This window comes from Leptodactylus fuscus, chromosome 2, assembly GCF_031893055.1.
Source record: "Leptodactylus fuscus isolate aLepFus1 chromosome 2, aLepFus1.hap2, whole genome shotgun sequence".
Taxonomy (NCBI): domain Eukaryota; kingdom Metazoa; phylum Chordata; class Amphibia; order Anura; family Leptodactylidae; genus Leptodactylus; species Leptodactylus fuscus.
In genome coordinates this window covers 235,708,175-235,724,813 of record NC_134266.1, presented here as the reverse complement: position 1 = coordinate 235,724,813, position 16,639 = coordinate 235,708,175, and the positions used below count along the sequence as shown (strand labels likewise).

At 41.2% G+C, this 16,639-nt stretch overlaps 1 protein-coding gene across 1 annotated transcript in view; it reads left to right on the top strand.

Moving 5' to 3' along the window:
• Positions 1 to 16,639, top strand: part of VDR (vitamin D receptor) — a 137,499-nt gene that overhangs the window by 98,135 nt on the left and 22,725 nt on the right. The window contains exon 5 of the mRNA XM_075265835.1: positions 11,467 to 11,651. Within this exon, the coding sequence (XP_075121936.1) occupies positions 11,467 to 11,651 (185 nt within the window). The remainder of the gene's footprint in view (positions 1 to 11,466; positions 11,652 to 16,639) is intronic.

Below are 16,639 nucleotides of genomic sequence, written 5' to 3'. Positions count from 1 at the left end.
GAAAAAGGCGAATGTTGGTAAAGATTGTGAGGATGCAATTGGTTAAACCGATGTGGTGTGATATCTTATCATAGAAGACGACAAAACCAATAAAAGTAATTAGAAAAACAATGAATTTTCATTTAATTTTGTTATAAGATATAACGCTGAAACCGTTCATCCAGCTGCAGAGGTTCAGATTAACTCTGCTACATCTGTACTTCTTGGCATAATCTATACCCCCCCCCCCCCCCCAACATATCGGAACAGATAGAAGATCAGTTATACAAGCAAACTGAGTGGATGACATAGGCAGGTACGGTGGTCTTGATGGGAGATTTTAACTATCCGGATATTGATTGGACTTGTGACCATAATCTAATCAGAGTCCACATAATTTGTTAAAAACAATGTTGGGAAAGCAAAATCCTTCAATGTTGCCAATGTTAAAAAGACAAATTTTCCAGGGTTGAGGGCTACACTTCAGAATATAGATATTGTCAGATAGTGATACAGAAAGTGGGAGAAATTTATATCTGCATTGAGTAAGTGTATAGCAAAATGTGTAGCCATAGGGAACATGTATAAACATCTTAAAGGAAGCCCCGCGGCTTACAGCTATGTTCAAAAGGGCAATAAACAAGCCTTAGGGTTCATTCACATGGAGGAAAACGGCGTTAATTTGGTGTGGAATTTCATCACTGAAAAAAAAGCCTCCCATTGACTTCAATGGGTTCCTTTTTCTACTAGCAGCGCTGAATCTGACGCGGATTCCATACCAAATTCGGCGCCATTTTCCTCCATGTGAATGCACCCTTAACAGCAAAATTTCACTATGACACAAAAAAGTTATGTTCACTGTGCCTGTAACTAGCACTACTACAGCTTGTAAGTCGTTTTGGCTATGGTTGACTCGTTTTAAAAGGGGTTAACAAGTGATCTGCTTCATTCTTTACCAGTCATTCACTCTGACCATATTAAAACACTTCAGTGTCCTTCTCCCAGACCGGAGTCACTCAGACGCTTCCTACAAGTTAATTAGTAAACCTCATTTATTAAAGAACATACTCTAGACAAATAAAAATAGAAACCGACAATGAATATTCCCTTTGCCAAAAATCCATGTTTTGAGCGTATCTACACAGGTCTTGGTTACCTATTGTAGATTTCAATGAAACAAGCAACTTACAGTGAACAGGTTAGTAAATATTTCACCATATTCTGCCTTTGTAGCGTAGGATTTACTAAACTCCTATATCCATCTGAGCTGTTCTCAATGTAAAAAGGGAAAATATGTGTTTTTCCACTCAGTACATGCAATCTCTGAACATGATAATACCTTCTGCAATAAAAGGGTTTTCATGGACCTCCACAGATCTGATATTGATGACCTACTTTATGTATAAATGAGAATTTAAAGGGGTTTTGCATGCATGGTCCATACTGATGGTAGCAAAACCTGGACCCTGCACAGATCAGAGAGAGCAGCAGCCAGGTGTGTCACCTCAGACAGGGGGCACCGTAGAAAACAAACACAACAGAAAAAAATCAGAAGCAAGCACTGAGAAAAATACATACCGTATATACTCAAGTATAAGCCGACCCAAATATAAGCCGAGCAGCTACTGGAAATTTTCAAAAATTAAAATGGTCGGAGTTTTTGGGTGCAGTAGTTGCTGGGGAAGGGGAGGGGGTGTTTTGGTTGTCTATCTGCCCCTTCCCTGAGCTTGAGGACTGGGTTTTTTTTCCCCACTTAGAATTCAGCCTGGCTGTATATAGGGTATCTGCAGTGCTCCTATTAACCCCTTCCCGACGGAACAGGAGCACTGCAGATCCCCTATATTCAGTAGATCGGGCACTGTCAGACACAGGGATACCTAATGTGTATGTGTTTCACAGTCATTTTCTACTTTTATATGTATTCTAGGGAAAGGAGGGATTTACAACATTTACTTAATTTTTTTATTATATATTTTTTTAAAGCTTCTTTTTTTTCTCACTATTTAATGAGAGATTCTATACATTACTATTGCGGCTGGTCATAGACCCCAAAACCCCTCCCCCCCCCCTTCCCCCCCCAAAAAAAGGAAAAAAAAATTTTTTTTTTTGCTTGACTCGAGTATTAGCCGAGGAGGGCTTTTTCAGCACAAAAACTGTGCTGAAAAATTCGGCTTATACTCGAGTATATACGGTAACTACTTTCTTCCAAAATCAGTGCCATACCTGTCTACTGGTCGCATGTGGTATTGCAGCTTAAGGGTATGTTCACACGATGGAATTTGTATTCCGCATGTGATCATTCCGCGTGGCTAGCACCGGCATCCTGTCCCGGTATTCCGCTCCGGATTAGGCCCAAATGAATGGGCCTAATTGGGAGGGAGTCTTGCATCGCGGACGCCGCAGCTGATTCAGCCGCGGAATCCGTGGCAAGAAGAGTCACCTCGCTTCTTTTTTCCGCTACTAGGTACTACCGATATTGGCAGAGGATTTTGAGGCAGATTCTGCGTCAAAATCCGCTGCCAAAAAACTCAGTGTGAACGAGCCCTAAGGCTATGCTTACATCTGCGTAGATTCTTCACTTAAAGTTTCCATCAAAAATTGCCAGATGAAAAGTCCTGCAAGCACAACTTTTTCATCTGGCATAAGTGGAACAATGATCTCTTTTTAACTGTCTAACAGTCTCATTAAAAGTGTAAGAACCCTCCTGAAAATGTCACTTTCTATTGAAGATTTAGAATTTGGAGTTCACATATATATATATTACTGACACACATCTCTGGTGCTTTATGAACTTCTTAACCCTTCAATGGATTTTAGCTTTAATCCAGTAACATTCTATCCTTCTCTACATTCCTGCTTTGATAACTTTTTGGTGTGGGTGCATAAGCCTTTTTGATCATTTTTTTTTTTATTAATTCATGTTTTTGATAGGAAATATAAAAAAAACCCCGAAAACTTGATAGTCTTCAGTAGTTGATACCTTTTTAATGGCTAACTAATAATGATGACAGATTACAACGTTTCGGAACTCTCGGCTCCTTTCTCAAGTAAATTTAAAACCATTTCTGAAGGCTGCATATTTATATACAAAAGGGCACATAGGGATAGAGTTCGAGGAGGGAGGAAGAGGGTTATTAGTTATTGGTAGAAACAATGTAAACAATTCCAGTTTCTCAGGTTCTTATCAGTTCACAGGGTCTCAGGTCAGTGATTTCTGTAGGATGCCATAAACCCATGTGACAGATTTAACCCCTTCTCCAGTGTTTGAAGCAGGGTCTTAAGTTTATACTCATAAATCTGACGCTCTTTCCTTGATTTAAAATTCCCTCTTAAAACCAAAATTTTCATGTCATCGGTGATATTATGATCCTCATTGCAGAAATGTTTTGACACGGGAAGGTCCATATATTTATGAGTATATACTTATGACCCTGTTTCAAACATATTGCATTGATCTGCAAGCAGTACTAGTGGCAGCCTGAATGGTGGAGCAGGAAGCTGAATGTATTGTATTCAACTCTATCAGTATCCTGAGGACATGTTATACATGTGTCTGCTTAAAGGGATTCTACCATTAAAATCACATTTTTTGTCAGTCGCACGTAGAAAGCCTATTCTTCTCATACCTTTAGATGTCCTCTCCGTGCCACTCTTTGGTAGAAATCCCAGTAGAAATAATGCAAGCGAACTCTCCAGCGCCGTTTCCATCTTCTTCAGGACCGGTTTCTTCACGCGTCTTCTTCCGGCGCAGGCAGTCAAACTTGTAGGCCTCAGGCAGAGCTGATTGCGCATGTCCGCGGCCACAAAAAAATGGCCGCTTACACAGTAAGTAAGAGGCTATTTTCTTGTGGCCTGTGGGCATGCACAGTCAGCTGTGCCCGAGGCCTAGAAGTTTGAGCCCCGGCACCAGAAGAAAACTTGTGAAGAGGCCAATTCTGAAGAAGATGGAGGCGACGCTGGAGAGTTTTCTCGCAGCATTGGGGATGCCCCCAGTGCTGTTTGAGTGCTGGGGACCGCCCCCAGTGCTGTGAGAGAACTCATTTGCATACCGACAAAAACCGTGAATTCTACCGAACAGCAGTGCAGAGAAGACTTCTAAAGGTAGGAGAAAAATAGCCTTTCTTAAGGCTATTCCTACATGCGACCGACAAAAAAATTCGATTTTAATGGTAGAATCCCTTTAAATAGGAAGGGCTGCGGTGGGGCTAGTTGCAAATGGTGCCTAGACTGAGAAGTTTTGGGTGCATCTGCTTATGCTCAGTTGCATTTGCAACCTTTTTGGTCACCATGTGGAGCTCTGTGCTATCCATGTTTTTCACAGACCCATAGATTTCAATGAATGAGCCCGGGCTGCAAAGAATTTTGCAGCCTGGGTTCATAGACCCTATACAAATCTGTAAAATTCACAGTCATGTACATGGGGCCATGAATTGGTCAGTCGTGCTACACATTAAATATCTGGATTCAGTCATGTACATAAGGCCTTAGAGTAGAAGGTTATAGTTAATTTTACGGCAGAAAATGCATACGTATAATCCGTATACAGAAATAATACTATTTAGTTTCATTGTAAAAGCATACAAATCTGAATTTTATAGAAGGGCAGTATCATATGAATATGGTGTAATGTCCCTATGGAATCTCTGAAGAACACAAATGTATCTAATTATAGATTTTTCATCCACCCATGTAACAGTTACCCTTTAAAGCTTTACATTTTAGCTTTGTATTAAATGTGATGCTTGTGAAATGTATTCCACTGGGAGAGATATAAGCATACAAACTACAACACCCCACCCTCCCACAAAACAAAGTTGTCCTTGGGTCATCGAGTGCTTCTTTTAATCTATGTTTCTTCACCAAGGTGGAATTATCTTTTACTTGCTTATACAAATAAATGCATGAACTGTTTTTTGTAGAAATTTGTAAATTAGGCATGTAAAATATAGGCAACATACTGTAAGTAAATAGAACTAGAGATGAGCGAACACTATTCGAAACAGCCGTTTCGAATAGCACGCTCCCATAGAAATGAATGGAAGCAGCCGGCACGCAGATTTTGCTTGCTACATCCATTCATGTCTATGGGAGTGTGCTATTCGAAACGGCTGTTTCGAATAGTGTTCGCTCATCTCTAAATAGCACATATTGTTTAACCTCGCCGGGTGTTTAACTATGGTGGCCGCCATAGCCGCCGGGTGTCTACTTCTTTATACAGTAGACATCCAGCGCTAATGCCCCCGGTCGGTGCCCACTGGATTTATACATGCAGTATACATGAGTCTCCATCTGTTCAGTTCCTCACGTAGCTGGGCCTTAAAAAAAAAACAAAAAAAAAAAACAACTTTATAAAAAATTTAGGCAGCTGAAGACGTATTAGAAATGCATATTACACAAGTCACATTTTAGGTTAGGGCTGATTCAAAAATGACATTTTGATTTTTTTTTGCATTGACCCATTTTCCAAGACTATCAACAAGAAAAGAGGTATAAAATGTACATTTAAAATCTTGGATCGACAGATGATTTTTTTAAGATCAGTAATGATGAATCAGAAAATATCCAAGCTCATGTTTTCAAGAAGCCAAGCTCTACCAATAAGGTTATGCATGGGACCAACTGACATAATAATAATAATACATTTTATTTCTATAGCGCCAACATATTCCGCAGCGCTGTACAATTTGTAGGGTTCAGATACAGACAGATACATAACAAAGAACGTCATTTCACACAATGGGACTGAGGGCCCTGCTCACAAGAGCTTACAATCTATGAGGTAGAGGGGTGACACAAGAGGTAGCAGGGGGGGCATTGCTTATACAGTAGGCATCACTAGTAATTGTATAAGGTTGTAGACCACAAAGAGCTACTTGGAGGAAGATGGCTTCCATAAGGAGTGTTATAATCCCTTCATAACATTTCAAATTTGACATCCAAAGAAGGCCTATATATAAAAAGGTAGAATTTGGGAAAGAAAGGAACGATTGAGTAATAGGACAAAGCAGCCCTCATTGAAACATGGAACACGTAATCTACAGAGGATAGACGATACCAAGTAAATATTGGCCAATTCTGAGTGCTGACTCAGATTTAAAACAAGTGATAAGCGAAAATTGAAGCATCAGATATAGGGGAGGTAAATAGCTAAAGGACATACTCATTACATCATGGCTACAATCTCAGCTAGTGGGGTCACCACATGGTCACTGCATCTTTTCTAAATACCGTGCGACCAAAGAAGACTTTAGTAGATGGGAAAAAATACCAAATTACAAATATATATACTGCCGGAGTGCTGGTGTTTGTGCCAAATTTTATGTCGGGAAGATCATACAAGAATTATCCAGCAGTATCTTGTGAGCTAAAGATGAAGATAATCCTATTTCCCTGCACTTTTCCTATCTGCAGAATGAAACTCTACCATAGATTATAAACAGTAGTACATTACTTGCAGTGCAGAAATAGGGCTAATCTGCAGATTTCCCCCCTCTGCTGGTTGCTGTAAATGTATATTTTCTCTCTATGTATGCTTGAAGCTAGCATCATACGTCTCTTACAGAAATTAAAGGGAGTCTGTCAGGTTCTTTTCCCAACCTGAACCGTTCCCAGTTGTGCCGCTCACTAAGCTTTCTGCTGCTGAAAAAGTCAAATTCTAAGCTTATAAATACAAATGCAAATTTACATTAACTAGTCACAGGAGCAAAGAGCAGCTTCATCTAGTTAGTCTCTATATCTGGTTATGGGGAGGATGGGACAGCTTCCTATAGTCATTGCACTACATTACACACTGAACAGTTTCTGGAGATATTATCACTGCTTAAGGAGAGATCACATATGGAGACTTCAAAAGCCTTTTTCGCTCCACTGGGGGGAATTATGGGAAAAATATGCAAATATGTTTCCCATGACATCATGCCCGACTTTTTCAACAAGCCTTAATGCTATGATGCGGGATTTAGTCAAATCAATATCCCAGCTGTGGACAGCGCTGTTTTGATCTGGTTGGATCTCCTCAGATAATATCCCCAGAACCTGGTCTAGAAGTCTCTCATCTCTGCCAAATCAGTTTTCCCTATGCTGAGGACATCCAACCAGATCGAAACAGAGCTATCCAAAGCTGGGATATTTATTTGGCTAAATCCCGTATCATAGCATTAAAGGGGCTCTATCACTGGGAAAAGTCATTTTTATCTAATCACATCCTTGCATAGGCTTTAGAAAGTCTATTCCACACTTACCTTTAGTATGTAAATTGCCTCAGTGGTTTCTAAATAAGTCTGTTTTTATTCATATGCTAATGAGCTTCCAGCCAGTACAGGAAGTTCCCAGCAGCACTTGTCTCTGCTATTATCTTCTATGTGTGTGAGGCAAACAGGAAGCAGGAAGTCAGCAGCAGCAGTCTCCCATAGGAAACAACAGGAGAGGAGTGGAGGATGTATCATGCAACAGTCTAATTAGCATATGAATAAAAACGGACTTAATCAGAAACCACTGAGGCAATCTACATACTAAAGGTAGGTGTGGAATAGACTTTCTAAAGGCTATGCAAAGGTGTGATTAGTTAAAAATGACTTTTCCTAGTGATAGAGCCCCTTTAAGGCTTGTTGAAAAAGTTGGCCATGATGTTTAAGGGGGCTGCCCCTAGAGGGCAGCAAACAGAGGCACTATTTTCCTATTTACATCTTGGGAAACAGATTTGTCTATTTTTCCCACACTGTGCAGTGTCACTATAACTGCTAGATGACTCTGCCCCTGTGCAGGTTCTGCTCCACTGGTTGGACTTTTTTCTTTAGCTCCCACAGTTACTGAGCAGTCAGTGCAGTTAGCTTAGGGTGGAAAAACCACATGAGAAGTTCCCTTTAAGGGAATTTTACTGCTACAGCTTCCCCTCCCTGTCCCTGTTTAAGATATCCATAGATCTTTAATAGCTGTCGGCTGAACACACAGCAATTCCCTCTGACCTTCCCATACACACTGGGGAGTGGGAAATAAGTTACTGGCTGACACCTCTGGTGGTCGCTCATCGCCTTAAAAAAAAGATCAAGCATGTTGAAATATTGAAATATCTTTGGAACAAATGTCACTCGAACTTAACATGCTAATGGGTAGTTGGCCGTTCCTGCTGAGATGCACATTGCATGGTTGGTCATTCCTGCCAGAGATGGTCTAATGTGTCTATTCAGCTATAGTTTAACAAGTTGTGCTCTGCCTATTGACTTTAGATGTCTGGATGGTCCACTCTTGACGTATCCATATGTCCATGCAGTGATGAGCAGATACACAACATGGTGGGAGGCCAGCTGTAACTACAGCTGTAGATCCCATAGAGAAGGCAGGGATGGTATAGTGCGGTCTCTGCCTTCTTGATCAGTGAGCACTATGGGAGTTGCTGTGATGAGGCTCCCCTCTGACCCAGCGGACCAGGAACTGTACGGTCTTCTTGGTCCTAGAGGATCTGGATCAGCTTTGCAGTTTATGTTAGGCTGCATTCTTCCTGTAACTGGGGATAAATGTATCAGTCCCGGTTACAGGGCAGATCAGCCAAAAAAAAAAAAAAGAAAATTGGACTGTTATATTGTGCACCCCAAAAGTCTATTATGACATTATTGGGGGTACAGTATAAAAAATAAAGTAACATGCTAAAAAAAAAACCCAATACCATGCCCACAACACAGGTTTTAGCAATGCCCTTGGTGACACAACACTACATAAATGATCCAGGGAAATTGGCCAAGTCCAAACGTAGATAATCAGGCAGAAAAATGGCTACAGATAAGTGATACATTCACATATTGTACTTTATGAAGAGCAACCGGGCACCTAAGGAGGGAAAAGCTGGCTCTGTTTTCCAGTCCACATCCATAGGTCGCTTGCTGTGGTTTCTGGAGGTTAGCACTGTAATCTTAAGGACCCCAAGAATAAAGTTACTTACATAGAAACTACAAATTAAAGGCCAAAACCACACTGAAAACGGGGGCTTACTATGCAGGGACAGTACCCTAAAAGGATGCGGGTGGTTCCCCCAGAAGTTTAATAATAATTCCATTAACAGTTCTTTGTGAACATCATTTTCCCTTCCTGATTAGAAAGCTTCCTATCATCCCTCCAAACCACATCTAATAGGCACGCAGATGATGTCGAGTTTCTGTTTTCTATTAGGAGTCTTTAATTAGAAGAGAACAAACACCCCTTGTGACTTATCTGCAGCCAAACTATATGGCCTGTGATTTTACGTAAGCATTTCTAAGTTCTAAAAAAATCAATGATTTCTGTCTTATAAAGGAAATTACATGGCTGTGTGTATGGCTTTCCAAAATTTCATCCTCAACCTCTAATAGATAATGAAGAGGCAACCGGCAGCCTATAATTATAGTGTTAATCTTTTGCCAGTTTGCTGAACAAATTTAGAAGAAGAAGAAGAAAAAAAAAAAGATTATATTAGACATCGCCAACAAGGAAGAAACTGTCCGATGTGACAAACAACTCAAAATGAAAACATTGGAGGATGTTAAGTTTAATTGACTAAATAATCTGTGTTCAACGAGGTATACATTAAAGGGTTATGTGGGAAATACATTCTGTCTTCAGTGTACTATCTATTTACATCCCAGCCCCCATTACACCTGATTCTTAGGATTTCATAGTACTGCAAGGGGCCAGAAGACATGTCTATCTGACTCCTCTGACATATGTGCCCAATTCTTCATCTGGGTACAAGTAGCAGGAGAAGAACTGGGTCGGTCTGGCCATGTGACATCTGTCAGTGATTGGGGCTATTCACATGACAATTATTTTGACGATCCATTGCCACAGACTGTCAAAGTATAGGTCATATCCTGTTTTCATGGATCCCTCCACATGTTCAAATGTATGGGGGATCCATGAAAATGGGTAACCCTCAGGTGCAAGACCGTCATGCAAAAGGGGAGTTCACACGGAGTAACATGGCGCTGATTCTGGCACGATAACTCACGTAAGAATCACCGCTGCAAAACAGCAGCCCATTGACTTCAATGGGTTCCGTTTAACACCCGTAACACATTGAAATCAGTGGGTTAAAAAGACTCTCATTGATTTCAATGTGTTACGCACATTAAACGGAACCCATTGAAGTCAATGGGATTCTGTTTTGCAGCGCTGATTCTTACATGAGTTATCGTGCCAGAATCAGAGCCGTTTGAATGCCCCCTCAGGGTAGGAGAAATGGCAAAATTAGGCACACAGGCAAGTGATAATCTAGGAATCCACATGGCAGGGGATCGGGATTTATATTACTAGGTGTCCTTACACAGTGCAGAAAGATCTTATTCCCAGTTAAGACAGTTAGAGAAAATCCTTAAAACTTTGCAAAATTAGTAATTCTTTAAAATGTTTAACTTTGAATTGCCTACAAATCTATGTAAGGTTATGTTCATGTTAAAAACCCCTTTAAGGGTGGGTAAAGTATGAAGCAGTTGATTTATAGGGACCCATAACAAATTATCCATAGAATACAATTGTAAAAGACATACAATAGACTTGTTTCTTCAATAAAGATAATGTATGTTTATTCTGACTTAAAGGGAGTCTGTCAGCAGCAAATGAACTACACAGTCCAGTCCCATTAATGTGACCACCTGTCAAAATCCAGAATAAGCACCTTTGGCAGAGCGGACCGCTGCGAGACATGCAGGAAGAGAGGGGATGTTGTGATGATGTCACTGGGATGTTGAGCCATGCCGACTCCAGTGCCGTGGCCAGCTGCGCTAGGTTACATGATTGAGCATCCATGGCACGAACAACCCGATCAAGGTGGTCCCACAGATTCTCGATTGGGTTCAAGTCCGGGGAATTTGCTGGCCAAAGGAGTATGGTAAAATCATCCTGGTGCTCCTCGAACCACGCACGTACACTGCGAGCTTTATGACACGTCACATTGTCCTGCTGGTAGATGCATCATCCTGAGGAAAAACAATTCGCATGTAGGGGTGAACATGGTCCGCAAGGATAGATGCATACTTGTGTGGATCCATCGTGTCTTCCACATTGCCACGTGCCTTCTGTGATTGGTTATTTAACGTTGATGTCAAAAGTAGGCGGTGGTCACATTAATATGACTGGACTGTGTGTGTCCCTATATCACCATGTCTTTGGATTATGGGAGGAAACCCACGCAAACACGGGGAGAACATACAAACTGATTCGAACCCCGGACTGTGCGGCAAGGTTACAGTGCTAACCACTGAGCCACCATGCTGTTATTGAGTCCTACTTCTGTGTAAATATTAACTGGGTATCACTGTGATTTTTGTCCGAAATGTAGTCCTAAAATATAATATTCCCCAACTAAAGAATCTGATGATGGTCTCATAGATGTCTTGTTTGGTTGAGTGTTGGTTCAGCTCATGTTATGACATGCCACTGTTAAACTAACATTAACGTATAATAATAAATTCCCGTTATTCTAGGTAAATGAGCATAAATTATATTTTTTTATTGTCGTAGTTATCCTAACCGATGAAGAAGTCCAGAGAAAGAGGGAAATGATAATGAAACGTAAAGAAGAAGAAGCTCTGCGAGAGTCTCAAAGGCCCAAAATATCAGAAGAACAACAGAAGATGATTGATATTCTCTTAGAAGCACATCACAAGACTTATGATGAAACTTACTCGGATTTTGCTCAGTTCCGGGTCAGTACGATTCTTCTCAGCCGTGTCTTTATATGTTATTATATTTTGCCTACGGTATGGTAATCTATGATTGGGATGCATCAAACATTCATGTATGTTACATGTGCAATACATAACAATACTGTTACAGAACATGCACTGTAGGAACGATAAACAATCTCACTATGTATGGAAAGTATCCCGCTTTATATAATTCCTGATAACTATTATTTTCTGTGACTCATCCTAATTTACCAGCATAGGTAGGGCTATCGATGACTCACACAAGTACAAAGCTTCACATGCCTGGAAGGGACTTGTGGTGTTTTTGTAACAAAAGAAAAGAATGATATACAGAAAGTACCACAATACATTTTTCTAAGAACACTGTTTTGCTAATTAACCCCCTGCTGACCGTCCATTGACTATATATACACCACAGATATTAACATAACTCTGCATTGTTATACAAAAAATTGTGCAGCTACCGAATTGGTTGCTGAGATTGTTTGGGGATGAGGACATAAGAAGATCAGAGGAGGAATGAGCAGAGCCATGACAGCTTGCAAGTGAATCTTTTGTGAGGAGCTTCTTCTTGCAGCTCGGACAAAGCAGGGAGTTATGGTATTTGTAGGAAATGCTGTGGACAGGAATCCAAAAAGTAAACCGTGATCATGCTGTCTCCAGGTCTACCTGAAGGATAAAAAGTGGGAAAGGGTATTTAGGACATACTAGGACAACTGAGCAAAATTATTACAAGGGTTTTGAAAATGTGACTTTGCTTCCTGAAAATCCCTTTAACTCTGATTTACTTGAGAAACTGTTTTACATTCAAAATAGTTGTCGATGAAATACGCCTGATCTGTCTGAGTTGTAACTATGTTCACACTGAAGACTGATCACTCAGTGAATGAAACAGTTTAGCAGGCAGGAGTGGAGCTGATAACAGGAGATAAAAGCACCTCACTCTGATGAATATAAGAAAGGTTGTATTATATTTTCTTAGGAGGAAAATACTCCTGTCTCCTGTTATCAGCTCCTCTTCTGCCTGCTAAACTGCTTCATTCACTGAGATCTGTCTTCAGTATGAAGATGGTGTGAGAAGGTAACAGGCAAAGTGCTGAAGTCTCGCTATATCAGCCCCAGGTGTCTGACCTATGCGTGGTCCAGGGCAGGTCTAGAGTAGGCTTCAGCCCTGGTGTGGGTCAAAGGTTCATGACTGTCCCATAAAAGGCTGAAGAGCCTGCACTTCAGGGCAGATCCAAGGAGTGAGAGAAGGCGTCTGGGTCTGTCCTGTTACTCTGAATCCGGTGAGACTGTATTGTGCTGTATTGTTAGTAAGCCACACGTATAGTTAGTTTATTAGCACTGTTTAGTTAGTGGCTCAGACGAGCAGGATTTTGTTTCTTATTGTTTTGCCTGAAGTTAGGACTGTACTTTATTTTGCTCATTTTGTTCCTGAAGTCAAGGGTTATTTTTTTTTTTTCTTGTGTTTTTTCTAAATAAGGGGGCGTTCACACTACCGTCTGTGTCCGACAGGTAGTATCTGCCTACATGTCGGGTTTTTCTGTCCGCTTGAAAAGTCGGACATCTTTACAAGCGGACAGTGAAGGAAGGGCACGGAGTTCAAAAGAACGCACCCGATGCCCATTTAAATAAATGACAGGTATCACGGACACAGCTAGTGCCAGATTTTGAGCGGATACTAGGGGCGGACACTACCTGTCGGACACAGACGGTAGTGTGAACGCTCCCTAAACCTGTTTCCTGCATATTTTGTGTCCCTCTCTTGACTCTTTGGGTCCGCACCACTGCTGCTACCGAGCTACCTTTCCCACAATGGTTACAATTCAGACAGATCAGGTATATTTCATCAACAGCTAATTTCAATGTAAAACAGTTTCTTGAGAAAATCAAAGTTAAAGGGGTTTTCTGAAAGATTAGATTACATAAAAGTCTATGAAAAGGAGAGGAAGCAGGAAGAGGAGCCCAGTGAGTGAGCAACTAACACAGAAACAAGCTGGAAACCGCAAGATTTTTACTACTTTCTTGCTCTTTTTATATCAGGTCTTAGCAGGACTGATATGTGAGTAAAGCTCAGGTGAGAGGGATATCTTATTATAATCTACTACAGAATGCTTGTTTCTCTCTGCTTCTCACTTACTCTTCTTCCTCCTACCTTCTTCCTTCTTCATAGACTTCTATGAAGTGCAGTCTTATTTCCTTGTAGACAGATGGTAGAGGAGCTGATAACAGGAAATAAAAGCTTTTTCCTGTGATAAGATATATTATGAATGTTCTTATATTCATCTGAACTATTCATTTAACAAAAAAAAAAAAAGAAATTAAATGACATTTACTGTTTTACTGCTGCATGTTTAGTGACCACAAACCTCTTCCTCAAAAGTTAGATATCAGGTTCGTAAGCAGCGGCCCAGGAACTGGATGACTCAGAATTCAGATGAAACAATTACAGCGTGGGAAGAAATGTATGCAGTAATATATACAGTATATCAGACAAATGTCAGAAATCAAATTTACTACGTCAAGATGATAGAACAATATAGCATAGAGGCTAGTACTTATCTTAATGGACATATCACATAATGATGTGGTGTAGGCTGCTTATCATTCAGACTCAACAGTATTAGTATAATGATGTGGAGATATAGAAGGAGCTATATGTTTTATTTATTAGCATGGATATTTGAAGATGATATGAATAATGTGTCAATCTAACGTTGGTTGAATAAATGTAAACCACATTTCATATTTTAAAAATTACTTTCAAAATAATGTAATGTAAAAATATAGGGAATGAAAGTTTTCAGTTTAGACCAGGGGTTGGCAATTACCATATATACTCGAGTATAAGCCGAATTTGTAAGCAAAGTTTTTGTGCTGAAAAAGCCCCCCTCGGCTTATGCTCGAGTCAAGCAAAAAAAAAAAAAATTTAACATTTTTTTTTAGGGGGGGGGGGGAGGGGGGGTTCTATGACCAGCCGTGATAACAATGTATAGAATGGTGGGGAAAAATAAGAATCTTAAAAAAAAATAAATTAAAAAATAAAAGTTGTAAATCCCTCCTTTCCCTAGAATACATATAAAAGTAGAAAATGACTGTGAAACACAAACACATTAGGTATCCCTGTGTCTGACAGTGCCCGGTCTACTGAATATAGGGTATCCGCAGTGCTCCTCTCCCGTCGGAAAGGGGTTAATAGGAGCACTGCGGATACCCTATATTCAGCCAGGCTGAATTACAATTGGGGGAAAAAAAAACAGTTCTCAAGCTCAGGGAAGGGGCAGACAGACAACCAAAACACCCCGTCCCCTTTCCCAGCACCCAGCAACTACTGCACCCCAAAACTCCGACCATTTTAATTTTTGAAATTTTCCAGTAGCTGCTGCATTACCCCCCCCCCCCCCCCCCCCCGGCTTATACTTGAGTCAATAAGTTTTCACAGTTTTTTTGTGGTAAAATTGGGAGCGTCGGCTTATATTTGGGTCTGCTTATACGCGGTAATTTTCCCATGTGGCCACATGAGAAATTGAAACGGTTCTAGAGGGCTAAGCGTGCTGCGGCAAATTTAGCTCCACCCACTTATATGCCGACCCCGCCCATTCTCATCCATTTTCTATGTACCCCCACAAAGTATAATACTCCTACAGTCACCCTAACATTATATGCCCCACATTATAATGTTCCCCTCCAAATGTCCCACAATATTAAGTCCCTCTCCTGGTGCCCAAGTTTAAACTGGGGGAAACTAGAGGGGACATGAAACTGGGGCAGCTGGAGTGGGACATTAAACAGTATGGCTAGTTGGAGGGGAACATTAAACTGGGGGCAAATAGAGGCAGACATGTACCCCCCCCAGATACCCCCACGGTTTAATATGCTCCTCCAGATGCCCCAGTTTAATATCCCCCTCCATCTGCCCCCCAGTTTGTCACCCTCCATCTGCCCCCTAGTTTAATGTCCCCCCTCCATCTGCCTTCAGTTTAACTGCCCCCTACATCAGCCTCCAGTTCCCCCTCTTGCTCACACATACTGTCTCTCCTCTTCTTCATTCCAAGCAGCTTGCTTTTTCTATGTAACAGCAACCACACTGTCCTATGTGGCTCCGCCCACTAACGAGTCTTAACCTATCCTAGTGAGCTAAAGGACCTGTGATGATGTCATCACAGGCCCTTTAGCGAACTTCCCATTCAGCATCTACTTTTATCCCACAAGCTATATGGGCCAGACATAACCAGTCAGAGGGCCAGATGTGGCCCGCGGGCCATATATTGCCCAGGTTTGGTTTAGACAATACAACTATTATTGAAGAACAAGTTGCACCCCTGTATGTGACTGACTTCATCATTGGTCATTTTGCAGAGCCTGTAGATTATTGACAAGTAGAATTACTAGCAAGGATAATCTAGAATGGAATGCTTTAAAGGGGCTCTATCAGCAAAATTATGCTGTATGAGCCCCACATATGCGTGAATGGCCTTTTAAAAGGCTATTCAGGCACTGCTAATGTTATATTAAACTATTCCCCCCCCCCGGTTTAAAACAAAACCCTTAAAAAGAATATGTTGTAGTTATCTATCGTGCACGGTGGGCGGGCATTCAGGGTCCGACGGCATCTTCAGCCACGCCTCCTCTTCCAGCGATTTCCCGTCTTCCTCCGGCGCTCGCAAACTGCCATTGATAAAAAATAGCGCGGGTGCATGCACAGTAGCATGCTGCTACTACTACTGCTACTGCGCATGCACCCGCGCCATTTTTTTATCAATGGCAGTTCGCGAGCGCCGGAGGAATAATTTTGCTGATAGAGCCCCTTTAAATAAAGTGTGACGTGGATCGAGTAAGTGCCGTGCCGTAAAAGTAGAGGGCAACTATGCCTCTCCTATATGAAACCCTAACCTGCCTGGTCTGACGTGGACACAGTGCCCCATACTAACAGTTACAGGAGGCAGCGCCACCAACTGGATCCACGGCATACCAGGCTGTATCTC